Raw genomic sequence first — 18819 nt, 5'->3', positions numbered from 1 at the left:
GTAAGATTCAGACACATATCAAATACATTTCATATCAAACAAACCATTTCCCACGGTCAAAGGTTACGAAGCCCCCCCCGCATACAACAAGCCCCCATGCTTCTGAACGCACTCTCAGCCCTTCTCTCACATGGATGCGACCGCTCCCGCCTCCCCCTCCGTCTCACTCTCTTACATGGTAAGATGAAACACTTATCTAATAAACCACCCATTGCTCAGATAATACACATATCAAATAACGTTCAAACAAACCCTGACATACACTAGGGTGACCTTTTGACTTTAAAAAAAAATGACCCCTGTGATGTACGGTAGTTACATTTTATGATTTTCAGGTGTACGGAAACTATTAAAATTAAATTTATGACCCAGGCCTTTGATCAAAAGCCATAAATCAGGGCTAAAATCAAAGCGTTTTGACTCCTTACTGCATAGGATTCTTATTTAATGCAATCAACTGAATTTGCTCTGTATTATGTATTAATAGCATTAAAAAAATTAAATCCTCAATTCATTTTTCCTTTTTATATATAGATATAGATATATACCGACACACATTTTTAAATAAAATTAACAGTGATTTACTTGCACGACCTGAGCTGCGCCGGATTGGTTTATCTGTAGATTAGTCTGTCCCTTGGATTAACAGTCTGGATTACTTCCACTTTAAACCCTGAAAAAGAAAAGAAAGAGAAGTTAGCCAGTTGGCTCACCCTTTTTTGGGGCGGGGATCGTTTGGGTGAATTGTTGTTGCAATAATCATATTGTTGGCCTTATTTTTATGTTTTGCCAGTCTTAACAGTAAATTGATTTGGCATATGAATCGCTGCATGGGCATGGCCATGAATTTTTTTGTCACAAAATTGCCGTTTACACAAGTTGTATGTTATGTCATGTTATAAGAAAAAAGTTGTATTTTATCAAGACAAAATGCCAAGTAGTCCATCCATTATCTGTACCGCTTCTCCTCACAAGGGTCGCGGGGCGTGCTGGAGCCTATCCCAGCTGTCTTTGGGCAGTAGGCGGGGGACACCCTGAACTGGTTGCCAGCCAATCGCAGGGCACACAGAGACAAACATCCGCACTCACAATCACACCTAGGGGCAATTTAGAGTATCCAATCAACTTACCATGCATGTTTTTGGAATGTGGGAGGAAACCGGAGTGCCCGGAGAAAACCCACGCAGGCACGGGGAGAACATGCAAACTCCACACAGGGAGGCCGGAGCCGGGATCGAACCCACGACCTCTGAACTGTGAGGCGGACGTGCTAATCAGTCGGCCACCGTGCCGCCTGCCAAGTAGTCATAAAAGATTAAATTTTTTTCAAGTTAAAGCTAGTATATTATAGTATATTATATATTATTATATGTTAACGTTGACGTTAATGTTTACAGCAATTAGAAAGTCATATTTTAACAAGTGAATTTCAACAATGAAAATGTACTTTCATAATATTAGTCTCTTTATTCTGGAAAAGATGCCTTAATTCTCGAAAAAAAAAAAACATTCGACTATGTTCTCCAAACAATACACCTTTTTGCAAAAGACGGGGTTTCATTCATGCGATAATATGCCTTTTGTCAAAAAAAAAAAAAATGCTAGTTCATCTGCGCAGCAATTTCATATTGAAGTGATATGTCACAGTCATATACAGTAGTAGCTTTTAACTGGCCTAAAAATAAAGAGGGAGGAGTAATTGTTTAAGTATGTTAGTTTTATTGGCGTGCCTGTCTTCGAATGTGTGCACTTGACACGAGCTGCTAATTTATTTTGTGGACCCCAGTTTTAGACGCAAACACCGCAGGGAATGAACTGATTCGACAAAAGCTTTTAAAGGCAGCACAGTCTAGGCCGCCTGGTCGTCACGGAAACAAAAGGCAGTCTGCGCGCCTTACCCCCCCTCCCCCGCTCGCATTTCAGCAACATGGCGCCCGCTCACCCTGCCGCCTTTCAGCTAAAAGCTTTTTATGTCGCAGCCCAATGCAGCAGCAGCGAAAAAAAAAAAGGCTGAGCGGCGGGGGTGGGGAGAGTGGGAGTGGTTAGGGTGAAAAAGAAGGGCCTCCCTCGGCCGTCGCCGGGGCAACTGTGACATCATCAAGCACTAAAAGCTTTTAACCGGATTCCTCTCCCGCTTTAGGCCCCATTTTGAGTGCTCTTTCAGTCTGTCCGGGAGGGGGAGGTGCAAAGGCAGGCCTTAGCGTGTGCTTCCCCGCTCACCTCGCAAGATCACTGCACCACTCTGAACCGTAAAAGGCTTTCAAAGCCAAGGCATTTTTTGGGGGGGGGGGAAAATGGCATCGGGAGATGACTTTGGCTATCTCATTGCTCCCCCACATGGCGAGAAGCACCGTCGGGCCCCTAACTGGACCGACGGCGAAATGAAGGCCCTGCTCTACGTTTGGGAGGAGAACCACAACGAGCTGAAAACCAGCAAGAGGAACGCCAAGGTTTACGAGAAGATGTCGCAGCGCTTCTTCCAGCTAACGGGCGAGCAACGATTCAAAGAGGAGATCAAGATGAAGATCACAAACATGTCCTTCCAGTACAGGCCAGTCGACCTCCAACGTCTCCAACCCGCCCCCCAAAAGTGTCGCTCATTGTTCTTTTTTTCTTTCTTAAACAGGCGACTTAAATCCAACGCCACGGAAAGCGGCGAGACCCCCGACTGGCCGTATTACAAGGCCATCGAGAAGATCCTATCCAAGACTTTGGAGGCCGGACAAAGCAACTGGGCCGAGAACCAGGCCGAGTCCCAGGCCTCGGCCAGCGCCGGGACTTCATCCCAGACCACCAACACCTACTTGGCCCAGCCGGAGGAGACGGTGATGGGCTTCCTCCCCGAGTACACGGGCTCCTCGGATGAAATGGAGGTCAAGCAGGAGCTGGACTCTTGGAGCTCTGACAGTGAGAACACGCAAGGCTCCAGGTAACCACCAAGGCATCGTGACATGACGCGTACTTCTGGCTGGCGAATGCCGCAGCATAGTAAAACAAAGACTTCCGGGTCATCTGACCTAAAGATGTAGGAAACAAAGACCGTCTTTTGTCATTGTGTTAAATTAAATTTTATATATCAAAAGTATTAGAGGTATCGGTGAGTACCTGCACTGGTATCGCTATATATAAAAAAAAAAAAGTGGTGTCGAACATCCCTAATTTATACACATAATTTACATCAATAGGGACAAGTACATGAAGTGGTGTCGAACATCCCTAATTTATACACATAATTTACATCAATAGGGACAAGTACATGATTTTAGAAAAAAAGTTGGCGGACATTTAGTTAACATGATCAATGAGGGTCTGACTAATCAAATTTCTGTTGCTTGAGTTGATGACACAGACTGACCGTGACATGGATAGCGCGCTAACAGGCTAGCCATTATGTTTTGATAAATTACTTAACGAAAGACAAGCAAAAAAAAAAAAAAAATCTCTATGAGTTTGAAAGTGGCTTCCATCAACCCAGAGATGGCAGTGGGGCTCCAAGTTTGTCACTTTACAAGTTGCTACTACAATGCCACCAAGCAGTCGTGCAATCTCCTAGTACAGTATGTGCATCATTTTATAAGGAAACAATCCCCGCATAAATGAAAGCTGAGCAAAATCTAAAAATGTTTAAAATTGAAAGTAGGTATCTCCATTTTTGTTCTTTTTCAGATAAATAACCAACAAAAAATCCCTGAAGTGGAGCTAGCAATTGTGGCTTTTCAAGGAAAATCAGGAATCTCCAGAGATTTGTTCTTCAAATTTAAAAACGTCATCATCAAATTTGTGAAGTTTTTAGCCATACGAAAAAAATATTAAAAAAAAAAGAACAGAAGTTGGAGCACAAGCACATTGTGTCTTTCACCATTCAATGATAAGTCTTCGCAGCTAATACAATTTGAGTCCTGGCTCTGATCATGACATCAACGTGCTGTCCCTGATTGTCCCTTTATCTTCTCCTTAGCTCCCATCCGGTTTCGAACAAGCAAAAGAGCACAAAAAGACAGCATTCCCTGAAGCGGAAGAAGCTGCAGTTGATGCAGGCCATGCTGCGGCAACAAAAGCGCTCCAACCAAGCCATCGAGGAAACATGCCGGGAGGTCCGGCGGGCCCTGCACCAGCAGAACCTGCTACAGGTCCAATGTATGCAGATGCAGGAGCGCATGATGAACCTTCTGGAGAAGATGATTCTGCCATCCTCCGCCAGCGGGAAGAACCAAATAAGAAATTCCAGTGTAGCATCCTTATAGTTTTTTGTTTGTTTTGACTTTGAGTTAAATGCATGTAAAAATGCATGTGCTTGTTTGAATTGCTGTAGAATTAAACCAAATAGTTTGACATTATAGAGTTGTGTGTGTGTGTGTGTTTGTGTGCGTGTGTGTGTTTCAGTCATTCCTCTGGCCTGCTGAGCTTCCGTAGTTCCCCAACCTATGGGGGTGGGACCAAAAATGGGTCGTTGGAGTACTTTGACCTGAGTTGTATTGTTTACAGCACGGCTGTGCCAGCAAATTCTCAATTTAACGTTATTATTCGACAAAAAATAAATACATTTCAAAAAACATATGTAGATGTCACAAAAATGATGTACAAAAATAAAAATCAAAGAATAATATTTACAATAGAGACATTATTTTGCGTATACTGTATAAAAAAATGTTTTTTTTTAAATATATATTTTTAAGAAAAATTCATGTTGAATGTCTGTAAATGAATGAACCATTTGGGAATACAATACTGCACCAAATGTATGTCATTTAATTTTGTAAATAAATCTTCTTTACTTAACCAAAATTAAATAATGATAATTAAATAATACATTAGAATTAAATTGATATTTGAAAAACAATTTGGAGAACACTGCGCAAATTAAGTGTTTTTCTCATATTCTTTTTAACTTAAAATATTTTTAAATAAAAAAAAAAAATCTATTTTTTTGCTGTTAAAATTATATATTTTTGAATATTGAGCCAAATACATTTTTTTATTAATTATAGCTAAACCACATGCTTAATATATGTACATATTTTTAAACATTTTACTATATATTTTCAATTAAAACGTATTTTAAACCGTTTACGTCAGTATTGGACTGACTCCGCCCACCAAGATCAGCAGCCAATTAGACCGCACCATTTGTTTTGAATATTGACCGTGGCGGCGATTGGCCAAACGGAGAGAAGGGGGCGGACTAGGTGACACGGATACGTTACGTTGTTATGGTTACCGTCAATGTCGCTTTGTTCAAGCTGCCTTGTGCGCGTGCGCGTCAAGAGGTGGCGCGTTCACGGCACCGCCGCATATGGAGGAGACTTAAATCACGACCCTTAAATGTATTGTTTGGAATAACTGACCCTAAAAAAAGGGGCTGCGTGACGTGAAAATGTCTGTTTTGAGCGTTTAAAAGCTGCGTGGAAGTTTTTGTTGGGTAGGGGGAGCTTCCGACACCGTACAAGGTAAATATAAAAAGTTCAGTAGTGTTAGTAACAAGATAGTATTCAAGTAATAGTAGATGTGGTGGTCGCTCATGTCTGCGGTCACGGTTTGTAAAACGCGATACAGTAACAAAGAAAGATAAAAAAAACACCGCTTCCTGTGGTTTACTTCCAACGTGTTTCAAATCTGTGACATTTTTAAAAAAGTCACCGAATACCAAACGCCTGGTTGTCATTAAAGTGTTTTTTTTTCTTGAGGGGGAGAGCCAGCTGGCACTCTACTCCGGGGGAGGATATAAAAGCCCTCTGTGCGTTTATCCTTGACAGATAATAACTCACCAAAACCAGACACGCTTGGATCATTTACTTACGATTTACGCATTCCAACGTGATATTTGACTCTTATTTATTAGTAGTTTTAAGTATGAATGTGACTTGAACAACTTTTCTGTAGTAAATAGTTTCAAACGTAAATAATACATCAGATCATAAATCCTTCAGTAACTCTTTGAAGTAACATAGTCTTAATTGTGTAAAAGTGTAAAAACGGGTTAACCACTGTTGTGTACTCGTCGTATGGGTTTTGGGCTAGCGGTTTGGGTTTAAGTGGGTTTTACACGATCAGGATTTTGGAGCCAGTCACGGTTCAGCAAATTTTTAAAAAACGATAACCGATCACCGATCCGATCAGAAGATGGAACATTGTATGCAATTTATTAAACAAAGTATTTGCTGTACAGGGGGGATTGGGATCGGCGCAGCCCACAAATAGGCACAATTTGCTTATAACTGATGCACATTGAAATGCATTGGGAAAAATAATAATTAAACCCTGAGAATAAATGCTGAGAAACCTTGGATTATTAACAATTGCAGCAAAGAATGTCCCTGGAGTGAATGAGATTGTTTTTGCTGATGATTTTGCTGATCTGATCAATGAAATCATTGATCAATCTGCAAATTATGGCATTACAACCGATCGCCAATTTGACATAAAATGCAAACTAAATGTCGATTCTCTCCAGCTAATCATATCTGTGTAAAGTCTTGGTTTAAGGTTGGTGTTCGGGTTAGGATTAGGACTTTGGGGTTCGGGTTTTGTTTAGATTTGAGGTAGGTGTTAGGTTTGGTATTCCTATAGTGTTTAAGATTTGCGTAATTGTGAGGATCAAGAACACTTGGGGTCAGCTGAGTTAACAGTTTATGCTCACAATCTTTTCTCCGCAGTTTTAACTGTTCTTGTCTTTTTGTGTTGTCATAGTATGACAACAACACAATAGTGTTGGCGACCAAAATGAGGATCCAGGGACAACCGGAGGGTGCAAGGAGGCGCCTGGATTTAAGCGCATCTGGCGAGCTGCGGCGTGTGGAGGTTCACCGCGGTCGGACAGGCTACGGCTTCACCATCTCGGGACAGTGGCCGTGTTTGTTGAGCGGTATCCTGGAGGGAAGTCCGGCCGATATGGTGGGACTCAAACAAGGCGACGGCATCATGGCGATCAACGGAGCCGACGTGTCTACCGCTCTGCACGAGACTGTGGTGCAGATGATCGGCCGTTGCATCGGACCGCTGCGCTTGGTCGTGCACACCGAAGGCCGCGTCATCGGGAACCCCATCCTACACGATGAAAAGTTTCTAATAAGCCCTAAAAAGGCCGGCGTCCTCCGCGCCATCTCGCACGGTTCACCCAATTCCAACAACTGGCGCCAAGTGCTGGCTGGCAAGCAGAGGCCGTTGTCAGAACCGGACATGTCGCAGTGGTCCGAACAGCCGAGCGTCGAAACGCGGGAACGCCATTCTCTCTTTTCGGACGGCGAGGAAGCTAATCCAGACTGGAACATATTAAACATGAACTTGGTAGTGGGCTACCTAAGCTCCACAGAGCTGATCTTAAATACGTCGCAATCGGAGGACGACGGCTTGAAGGCCATCCGAGAGCGAATACGCCAGCTGGCCACGGAGCAGGATACCCACACGCTGGTCGTGATGAAGATCACGTTTGACTGCATTCGACTTTGCGATGACATGGGAGCCATTCTGGCCGCCTTTCCCACCGAGAACCTGGTCCTGGGGGCTGTTTGCGCCGAGGACCCTCGTTTTTTTTGCCTGGTCACAACCGCGCACATCATCAATGGCTGTGCTCCACAAGACGCTCCTCTGAGGGCCTCCTGCCACGTTTTCTTCATTGACCCGGAGCTGGGAAACCACGAGGAGCACGCAGGCATCGCCGGGCGCTTTGGTTTTGACTGCACCCCCGATCCGGACACCTCGGGTTGCCTGGAATTCCCCCAGGCTCCGCCGGATGTCCTTCATTTTGTCACGGTCCTGTACAGCGACATGGGGGACGCGGTGGAGAGGCTACGAGTCAAACTGGACGCGGAGGCCAAGGAGAACACCCAACAAGGTAGCGCCAGCAGTAACGGAGACAGCGGCATTGACAATGCCTCGCCCCCTGAGGAGAGAGCCGCCAGGGATTTCCCTTCCGTAATCCAAAACCACTCCGGGGTCCTCCTCCCCACCTGTCCATGGGATAATCCCGCATCCCCAGACCACATCCCGAGAAACCTCTACAATCATGGCCAACTATACCATCCAAAGAACAGTGGTAGCACACACTCCCTTTCAGAGTCGCTACCCGGGCCCGATTCTCTCACCGAATTTTACGGAGGCCCTCCGCCTCGGCTCAAATTCCAGTTCAAGCCCCCGCCTCCTCTTCCCCCTTTGGGTGAAAAAAAAAGCCTCTCAGAAGAGCCTCTCCGGGGTAGCCAGCGCTGGTTCTCCAAGCCAAGGTGGCCCAAATCCCTCAGTGGTGAACCAGAGCCTCAGGTGACATGGAACAACGACAAAAACTGGTTAGCTGGCCGCGGCCTGGGCGCTAGCATGCGGAACCTGCCGCCCGCCATGAACCAGATCCCCTCAGAACGGTATCGGTCTGCCGAGTTCCTCCTGATGATGCCCCCCAAAGAGGAATGGACCCAAGCTTTTGTCCATCGGAAGAATGAGCGTGGGAAAAATGTGAGTTCTCAAGATAAACTGGCATATGAACCCTTCAAATTACAGGACCATTTTTTACATTTCATAACACTATAAAGGAGGTCTGAGTTTAAAAATAAATATATAGATTTAAACTTATTGATTTAACCTTTATTCATCAAAATAAGGTCATTGAGAACTGATTCTGCCGACAGTAGAGGCAAACAAAGCTGCCCCCCCCCAAAAAAAAGATATGGGTACCATAAGTAACGGATAGATTATCCACATCCAGTATAAAGTAAAAACTCATATTATCAGAAGAAAAAGTCGACGTCTGAGAATAAAGTCATAATGTTATGAGAGAAAGTGATAATTTAATTTTTATTTCACTATTTTCAACATACAAAGCAGGTACCTTTGTATAGCAGTTAAAAATGTTAAAAACATACCTAGACCATTATAACAGTAAGGTTTGTGACAGAATTTTCCAGATTTTTGGGGGGGATAAAATGACTTCTCCTTATGTCATTACATTATTCTATTAAAATTGAAACATTTTCTTGTAATATTTCAGCCTTTTTCTCGTAATGTTGTGACTTAAGAGAACTTTATTTGGGTGGAATGACTTTTTATGGAAACCTTTCCTTGTCATAACAGAAAGCAGGTTTACAAAGTGCTGCAATACTTATCATGCCCACAAGATGTAGCTGTGGATCTATTTAGCAAAACACACCTCAACAATGACTTTCTCATTCCAGCAATCTGACTTCACTGCATCACAGATTTTTCTGTTCAACGTTATACTTGAACATATAAATATATATATAAAACAAAAACAAAAAAACATTTATAATGTGACTTTAAATATGTTTCAATGTGATTACAACGTGAAAACTAAATCTAAAAAAAAATTTCATATCTCTCTTTTCGTTGGTGGGTCTGGAACGTAACTTATCTCTCTAGATCAGTGTTTTTCAAACTGTGTGTGCCGCGAGATATTGTCAGGTGTGCCGTGGGAAATGATCTAATTTGTGTGCCTGTGCGGTCTAGCGCCTGGCAGCGTAATCATGTCTTTCCTACATTGTAGTACTATTTCATACCAGCAGGTAGCAGCAGCGGGTAGCTAATTGTCTTTGTTTAGAGACAAGCGAATTAGTGACTCATGTTTATCCAAAAACAGGCTCATGTTTCACACTGAGTAAGTATCAATATGAAACATTATAAAATACCTTTTTCTTTGTGTTTATTTCATTCCTATTCAAGACGTTATAATACAACGTCATTCTTCAATGTCAAAAAATGATATTATATTATTGTATTGTTAAAATAAGCTTTTTTTTCCCCACAATTTCAGATGGTGGTGTGCTGCGGGATTTTTTTCAATGAAATTAATGTGCCTTGACTCAAAAAAGTTTGAAAAACACTGCTCTTGATGACCATAAAATAATACAATTGAAGAAAAAATATGACTCAAATATTACTAAACCTAATTTGTCTTCTGACAGGGCTCCAAGTTTTGGGGCTTGGGTGTGCTCCGCGCCTCCAAACGCCGCTCTTCAAAGCGTCTTAGCCTGGCCCGATCTCTGGATGACCTTGAGGTAAACTTTAAATGTATTATTTATTGTGCATGGTGACAGACCACCACATCAAAACAAATTGCTTTTGATAGTAAAACCATTTATTCATGGCCATATAAGTAAGAAACGTGCTCTGAGTGACACTCATCGTGTTGAATAACACTCTCTACCACCTACCGCAACACATACTCTCCCTCTCTCCTCTCTCTCTCTCTCTCTCTCTCTCTCTCTATATATATATATATATATATATATATATATGTATGTTTATATATACTGTACTTGACGAATATATACATTGGTGGCAGTAAACGGTTGGATTCCAGTTGACAAATAGAAAATGTAATGTAATGCCCTCACATGTGGCGGAAAGCCACAGTCGCCAATGCACATATCCAACTAATCAATGCTACAGTACACATATGCATATGTAAATTTCATTCAACCAGTTATTGTCTTTGAATACTCTTGTGTTTTTATACAATGCAGCGCTATTTATCTATATTAAAAACACCGATTTGTTTTTGTTTTTGTTTTTTACGAGGGGCTGGAACAGGTTAACGAACGAAATGATTTCCGGCATTCCTGTCCTACTTGCTTTGCACCCTTGTTGCTCATTAGACACGACTGACTTTTTTTTTTTTCCCGTGGCGCCTGTGGGCGTCGAAAGGAAGGCATGAAGAAGACACGGAGGCGGGAGGTGGGAGGTAAATAGAGAGGAGGAATCTGCTGCGACCAAAGAAAGACAGAGAGAGAGAGAGAGAGAGAGAGAGAGAGAGAGAGAGAGCCAGAGAGAGAGGGAGGGAGGGAGAGCGCGAGTCACGGTACGAGACTCGCAGTCGCTGTTGGGATTTTGGGCTCTCCCACACTCGGCGCGTCCAGCACCCGCGAATGGACCCGCTTGCGTGCCATACATGGAGCCCACCATTACACTCAACTCCGTAAGTCCTCTCGTCTCCCTGCCTTTGTGGGCTGCTGCGGAATGTTTCACGTGTGGCGCGTTGCGTCGGGCCACCTATTCTTGCAAAAATGCAAAGTGATCAAGTTGATGGTTTCTTATTTCTACATGTACGGCCAAGAGGTGACTTTTCGTTCCCTGGCGCCTTATGATCAAAATGTCACTGCTTCCATCAAAGAGAGAGAATCTTATTTTTTGAGTGGGTGTCTATTTGTGGCGCGGCGTTTGATAATTAAAGTGGCCATTAATTGGAGTATGGCCTCTAATTGAACAAAGCCAGTGATTTGTGATCAGTACTGCAGGTGAGTCTCTTTTGATTATTTGGTGTTTGGCTTCTGTGTTATCTCTTTTGGAGTAAGGCACTTTTGTATTCAAGTGGGTTGTGGAAATTATTCTGGTCTGGCTTCTCTAAGAACGGTGATCATTATTTGAGGAAATGCCGCACGTCGGCTGATTTGAGTGAGGTGTTTGTTCTTCAAGTGGACCTGGCAAATAATTACTCGGAGCGTGGTTTCTTTTAGACTGTTCGAGGAAATACTGCCAGTGATCTGTCTTGGAGTGAGACATCTTTGGTGATTAATTCATGCCCACAATTAGAGGAAATACGGCTGCTCATTTGTTTTGTGGTGCAGTGTTTTTTGTATTCCAGGAGACCTGGTGATGAATTAATTCATTAGGTAATGGCTACTATTAGAGGAAATACCATCAACCGATTTTTGGAGGTAAGTCATTTGTTATTAAAGGGGAACTCGCAATTAATCAGGGTATGGCTTCTACAAGAATGGAGCCAACTATTAGAAGGGACAATGCTGGTAGTCTGTGGTGTTTTTGTCTTCAAGTGGATCTGGCGAAAAATTGGGGCATTTAGAGCGGGGCCCGCTTTTTGAGGGAATACGGTATCTCGAGAAGCGAAAGACACCTCTTCTGTCCTTTGGTGTTGCGTGGGCGTTTGGACGGAAAACGAAGTTGGCGTTCAGTTCGGCGACGTGGGCCGAACACGACACACTCTTGATTGTCAGCAAAAAGTGCCTCCGGGCGAATGTCGCCAGATGAGAAGATGTTTTCTTACCGCTTTCATTTTGTGTCTTCTGCTGCCCACGTGCTCCGCGTCTGAATACGCGAGGAGCAGATGTGAGTGCGGTTGCCGAGTTCATTCTCCGACCGCCGCTGGAAATCTCGCGTTGCCGTGACGCCGTCGGTACAGACGACCATGCGAGATTTCGAAAACGTGGAAGCACTAAAACAAGCAATTTTGCGATTTCTTGAAACTCCACTGTCAACTGTTGTAGGTGCCACCTCCACTTAGCTTTTACGGGGGTGTCTGAAGATTGAGGTGTCAATTGGGGGTGCAGTGTATTTTTTAATTCAAATGGATTAATTAAACAGGGCATCTGTTTTTGGTCAAGCTTTTATTCATTCAAGTGGTGATTAATTGTGTTATGGCTTCCATTAGAAATGAGTCTAGGCAAACAGCCGATTGATTAATCAAGGAATTGCTGCAATATTATGCAGGTCACTATTGGAGGAAATACCATCAGCTGTCAGTTTGGAGTGATTTTTTTTTTTTTTTTTAATTCCAGTGGACCTGGCAAATATATTTATTGGGTCATGGCCTCTATAAGAATAGCACCCACTATAAGTAGAAACGCTGTCCGTTTAGGGTTTGGTGTTTTTGTATTCAATGGACCCGGCGATTAAATGGGACATGGCTTCTATTAGAACGGAGCCCACAGTTAGAGGAAATACTTAAACCGTTTGCGTGGGGTGTGACATTTGTTATTCATGTGAACGCAGCAATTAATTAATTAGGGCAAGTGTTTTATTAGAACATAGCCTACTATTAGAGGAAATAGTGCCAGCCGGCTGTCCGGTTGGGGTGCTGCGTTGTTTTTTTTAAATTCTTTTTTACCAGTGTGGATATTAGAATGAATTTGTTCTTCCAAAGGAACAAAGCAGAAGCTATTTTTATGAGGGCTTTCTTTTTTCTTTTTTTTTTCCTTTTTCAAGCAGCTCAGCTTCCTTGCATGACCAAAGCGATTAGACGGCAGAACGTAAACTCAGGAAGTGAACGATCACCCTCGCCCTTGCATCACGCCGAGCGTACCCACACTGAGCTTTGTTGTGAGATGGGAAAACAGGGGCAAGAGTCACCAGGCTAATTATACGTGTCGGGTTTCAAGCTTAGAAAGTCCATTTGGGGTGTTTTTTTATGGGAGCGGAATAGCAGCACGAGGGTGTGGTCGCGTCTTATGTGGTTGCCCTCCAGGCTCAAGCGAGCGCAGGCCGTTCTTTTTGATAATGCTCAGGGGAGGGGCTTTTGCTTGCTTTTATGGAGTCAGGCGTTCATTTCACATATTGCATTACGAGCCCTATCGTACCTCTACAGGAGGGCAACCTTACATTCCAACGACAAAAACCTGAAATGCACGATTTACTTCTTGTAGCTTTTTCTGTACCTTTGGCTGCCAAATTATTTTATTCTTATAAAATGTATTTTCTGTCCTAAAAAATTAAATCTTTATTTACAAAAAAAAAAAACGGTTTCCCTCATACTATTCTGACTTTTTTTTTCTCGTGATTTTTTTTCCTGGTTAAACTGTAACTTCATTCCCTAAAAACCTTTCGTGTTTTTCCACGTCGATTTTGATCGTTCCCACACTGTATTCTCGGAAAAAAACGTTTTTCTTGCCTCTAAATGTTTTTCTTGTAAATGTATGATATCATCTCATAATTGAATTTTTTTGTTGTTGTAATATTGAAACAATATTTGCCTAATTTTGTCCCCTCATCCTATAATATATATATTTTTTCCTACTGTATATACATCCATACTGTGCCCCACCCTTAAAAGAGCATAGTTTGTGGCTTGTTTTGTTTTCTTTCTCCTTCATATTTTTATTTTTCATCCAAGAAAATCTGGGTGCCGTCTGATAACCTGTCAGGCTTCCGGTGCTGTCTCCCTCTGTTGGTCTTTTTAAATTTTTTTTTATTTTTAATGTCTCTTGGACTCACTCTTAAGTAAATTTCATTGCTCTGTACTTGTGACGTGCAATGATGAAGTGATTCCATCCATTATCGATACCGCTTATCCTCACAAGGGTCGCGGGGAGTGCTGGAGCCTATCCCAGCAGTCTTCGGGCAGTATGCGGGGGACACCCCGAATTGGTTGCCAGCCAATCGCAGGGCACACAGAGACAAACAAACATCCGCACTCACAAACACAACCAGGGGCAATTTAGAGTGTCCAATTCACCTACCAAGCATGTTTTTGGAATGTGGGAGGAAACCGGAGTACCCGGAGAAAACCCACGCGGGCACGGGGAGAACATGCAAACTCCACACAGGGAGGCCGGCGCCGGGATCGAACCCACGACCTCTGAACTGTGAGGCGGACGTGCTAACCAGTCGACCACCGTGCCACCTTGAGTGATACTTGCACATTATGGGTTTTTTTTCTTTCTTTGTAGTATTTTTTTCCTGGTTAAACTGCCTTTTGTTTTCGCAAAACTTTCTGCGTTTTTCCTTGTAAATTCTGATTTTATTCACATACTGCATTCTCATAAAACCCAGATTATTTTTCCGCTTTTACTAGTACTATGACACTATGTTTGGTAAACTATGTTTGGTATCGTTTGTAAGTGCTACTCTATCTGTGTAATGTTCTGATTTTTTTTTCCAAATATTTTTTTCTCGGACCACTCAGACTCTATTTTCATAAAAATGACAATTGTAAAATAGGCATTTTCCACACCCAAATCATGTCATTCACCTTCATTAGCGACATTCTCTCCTTGCATTGGAAGGAAATCTCTCCTCCGTCTTATCAGTCGCTTGCCGCACCCTGTCGCTCCCTCTCCTCCAAAAGGAAGTCGCCTTGATGTTATTTTCATTTGTTTTCCGTAACAGATAACTGCGATTATCTTAATACATAATTAGACATCTTGTGACAGGCAAAGCATCACATGAAACCCATTTGTTTCTGTGCCACACCAACAAAACCCCCACTTGCCATTTTGTTCCCATAAAATGTATTTCTCTCCTAAGTATTGTTGGAACTTTTTTTTCCCCCTCATAAACATATGACTTTAAAACTCATAAAATTGGCACCAGACTCCCGTAAATTCCAATGTATATTCCCCTAATAGCTTAATTCTTTGAGTCCTGATCATATAAGTACTACGGAATAAGACATAAGCAAACATGCTTAGGGCACCGCAAGGGTTCAACAGAGCCTGAGAAGTATTGTTTATTTCTCGGAGAGTTATCAAGGAAGTAACGTGTTTGGACAAGGATAGTTTCATTTGATTTTTTTTTTTTTTTTTTTTTTAAATGAAAACCTTCTGCACATTTTAAAACCATTTTAAGACCTTATTATTCAACTTTATATTACATTATATTATTTATTTTTTTAGACTCTTGAAACATCACATGTTCTCAAATTTATGGCGTGATGTAACCTTGCTATCTATGAAGGTTTTAAGGTATGAAAAGGTTTCTGGCTAGTTCCAGGTTACGTCATGTAGTCATGTTAGCATGACTATTTTTGAAGGTTTGATGGTAGACAAGGTCTCTCGCAAGTTCCTGGTTACATTGACAGATAGCTACAGGTTAATGTTACTATTTTTAAAGGTTTTAACGTATGACAAGGTTCCCGGCAATTAGTTGGTGGCCTCACGTGTTCCGATCCTTACGCTCGTGTTGCGATGCTAGGTGGCTACATGTTAGCGTTACTATGTTTGAAGGTTTGAAGGGATAACAAGGCTTCTGGCAAGTTCCTGGTCATGTCCTGTGTTTCTATCCTTATGGCACATGGCTACGTCTTAGCGTTACTATGTTTTGAAGGTACAAGCAAGGTTTCTGGCAAGTTCCTGGTTGAGTCACGTACTCCCACCCTTATGTTTGGGTGGTTTCAATGGAAGTTGAGCTCCAAATTAGCATTGTTCGGCTCAACGTGACACTTGCAGGTAAACAGCAACTCGTCACATTTTGAATATGAAATGTGCAACTTTTTAAGATGAAGTCAGTGAAATAACACAAAAAAGACATCAGTTGCCGTGATCCCCTTCGCAAACTTTGACATTTGATTCAACAGAATCCATATGGTTTCAATTTATCCTGACTGTGTTTTTCTTCTTTTTCAAGCGAGACCGGAGCACTAAAAGAAAGGGGGGTTATTGTGGTTTTGTCAAGGGAAAGAAGGGGGGCTTATGATTCCTTCTCGTCAATGTTGGAGAGACTGTATGTATCGTCGGGAGGGTTTCCATGGCAACAGCTGCCGAGTGAGGAAACCTCCCCCTCCACCCACTTCTTCTTCTTCTTCTTCTTCTTCTTCTTAGTCCGGTGCCATGTCAAATTTCAGGGTTTTCCCCCTCCCTCTCTTTCCCCGACTTGTACAGACATGGTTGGCCTGGCTTTGGGTGGGGAATGTTCAGGTATGCGCACGTCTTCTTTGCCTTGCGTGCCGCTCACCGAGCAGTCAAGGGAACAATGAGTCTCAAAAAGAGACTTTCCTTCAAGAGGACGTGGAACTTCAACACTGTAAGTACGCTTTTTTTTTCCCCCTGCAGTTGCCGACTCCTTTTTTTTTTGTTTGAGTCAGCTGTTTTTCCCATCTCTTTGGGGCTCATCCCTTGCTCGGCAACAGCTGTTTGAAGTGGCGGGGGCTTGTGGTTATTTGTGTCACTTTTTTCGTTGACTCTGGATACATGTTTATCTAGTTTTTAATTACCAAAATCCTGCCTCAACAAGTCCAAAGGAAACACCAAGCGACTCCTCCAGAGGTGCTAACCAGTGACGATTTCATAGAAGTTCACTTCTTTGCATTGGGATTACGTTTGTTTTTGTCAGGGTTTTGCACGTTTCGTTGGCATGTGACGTTTGGGTACGCCAGATTTGGCAGCCACAGAAATGTTGGAAGTGCGTTTACCAACCCGAGCCAGCACGGTATCCGATCCATAAAGGCTGCTTGAGATTTAACCCTTTTGGTGGACCTCCTGTGTGTGTGGTGGGGGGAATCCACGGACCAGTTCCCCTTTTTGCCGTTAGGGTTAGGCAGTCATCCAAAGCGTCAAGAGAGGAAGGGAGTGTGTGGGCAAAGGGTGATAGTGTGCCTGGGTCATCACTTAGGGGACAGGGGTGGTTGTGTGTGTGGTCCCTCATGAATACGTAGACCTCGTAGCCTCTGTAGGTATTTACCGCGCTTGCCATATTTGGATGGATCAACGGGCAACTTTAAGATGTCCTGTCATTGGATTTGTGAATAACATCATCTGAAATGAGAAAACTTGAAGTGATTACATCAACAGCCTTCTGCTAACCACTGGATGCTCCACTCCTACAAGGGGATGTCTTTCACATTTGTCATCTCGGTAGGTCTCGCAAGTTCTCAACATTCGCCTTTGCTTCGCTCAAAAGCAAACGTAACGCTACAAGTGTGATGTCTTTCTTCCTTAAAACCCATCACAGTGCCTATGTAGTTACGGTTTGAGGTTTTGGTTGTTTTTAGCTCCAAAGGGACACGCAGATGGTCAGTCTGTGTTCTCCTCAGCCACTCCACACACATGGTGGCTACCGCGGAAGGTGGGGCGAGGGGGGGCGGTTCCTGGGTGTCGACTACACGGGGTTGAGCACGGCAGCTGGAGGGTTGTAAAGAGGCTACGACAGACAATTAGCGGTTTAGTGGGTTGCGTCTGATGGAGCTTTCACATGTGGTCACAAACCCAAAACGGAACAAAACGTCACGATCTGGCCCGGCTCAGACAGCGCGATGGACGCGACATGTTTAAACCTTGAAAACAACGTACTGAGTCTCAAATCTTGTTTTGTAGTCTTGCCACCACCCTTACGCTTGCATCATGTTGTAAGGTGGCTGCACGTTGGCGTGACTCAAGGCAGCCATCCCCCAGCCAACCCGCCATTTAAAGACATGCCTGCATTCAAATTAAGGCAAAATATCCAAGGATTGCCAAATAAAACACTAAATTCCTTGCTTTCCTTGATATCCAACAGCCAACTTATTTTCCCGAACTGACGGTGACCAAAACAAAATTCTCAAGTAGCCTGGACAGAATGTACGCAACACAGTTTGCACGACATTGTCCGGCATTAACCAAGACGGGACCAGCTCGTTTAACTGAAACGTATACATGTTCAACAACTACATTCAGAGAAATGGTGAATGTGTGTGTGCCTAAATACAGTGTTTCCCAAAATGTATTGACTTTAGCCAAGGCATGTACTCCCAAAATTTAGGAACTGTTTGGTTGAAATTTCGAGATGAAACAAAAAATAGGAAGCAAGGTTTACAGGAGGAACTTATTTGAACAATTTAACCTTTGACCGCACAAGGACACCTTTCCAGCGTTTCAGTCCTTTTTGCAGAAATTGCTGTTCTCTAACAAGGAGCAGAATAGCAAAATTCATTTTTTTAATTTCCGAGGATGTCCCCTTCCATGGCGTCCTGTGAGTCCTCTAGTCTCTCTGGATATTTGTAGAAATCTCAAGGCACACCAACAAGCAAAAGTTGGCGACACGGATTCAATGTGCACCTTCTGCATTGTAGTGGTTGCCATTGTTTGTCACCGTCCGAGATAGATGCACAGTGATATATTATTTGAAGTAAACACCTATACGTATTTTGTTTGGCTACACGGGGGTCTGTTCCCACTTGCCCTTTTCATTGAGGACATGTCCATGTGCACATAAAAGCACTCAATGGGGCAATTAGCAAGTGAATGGAGGACCATTACGGCCGTTGATGGCCCCTATTGCGAGAATTCTTACTTTCAGGGCTGTAAGGATCAAATTAAACAAGGGGGGTGGGTGGGTGGATTCTCCGCCCGCCGCCCTCCTCCCTGTGGAGGTGTGAGCAAGTGTTAAAGAGGC

At 43.1% G+C, this 18819-nt stretch overlaps 2 protein-coding genes across 2 annotated transcripts in view; both read left to right on the top strand.

The window, feature by feature from the left end:
• Window positions 1-2009: 2009 nt before the first annotated feature.
• On the top strand, window positions 2010-4337 carry msantd1 (Myb/SANT-like DNA-binding domain containing 1). Its single transcript, XM_086053991.1, has 3 exons — window positions 2010-2551; window positions 2627-2929; window positions 3959-4337. Exons 1-3 carry the CDS (start codon window positions 2295-2297, stop codon window positions 4242-4244), a joined length of 846 nt encoding a protein of 281 aa, XP_085910117.1. The 5' UTR covers window positions 2010-2294; the 3' UTR covers window positions 4245-4337.
• Window positions 4338-5280: 943 nt separating this feature from the next.
• Window positions 5281-18819, top strand: part of LOC147151090 (regulator of G protein signaling 12-like) — a 28062-nt gene continuing 14523 nt past the window's right edge. Inside the window, exons 1-3 of the mRNA XM_086053941.1 lie at window positions 5281-5447; window positions 6688-8442; window positions 9906-9998. Coding sequence (XP_085910067.1) covers window positions 6721-8442; window positions 9906-9998 — 1815 coding nt within the window. The 5' untranslated portion in view covers window positions 5281-5447; window positions 6688-6720. The remainder of the gene's footprint in view (window positions 5448-6687; window positions 8443-9905; window positions 9999-18819) is intronic.

This window comes from Filicampus tigris, chromosome 2 (assembly GCF_054856515.1).
Source record: "Filicampus tigris isolate MCC_2025a chromosome 2, RoL_Ftig_1.0, whole genome shotgun sequence".
In the NCBI taxonomy this organism is placed as follows: domain Eukaryota; kingdom Metazoa; phylum Chordata; class Actinopteri; order Syngnathiformes; family Syngnathidae; genus Filicampus; species Filicampus tigris.
The sequence above is the reverse complement of the archived record's forward strand: the minus strand, read 5'-3'. Positions and strand labels throughout refer to the sequence as shown.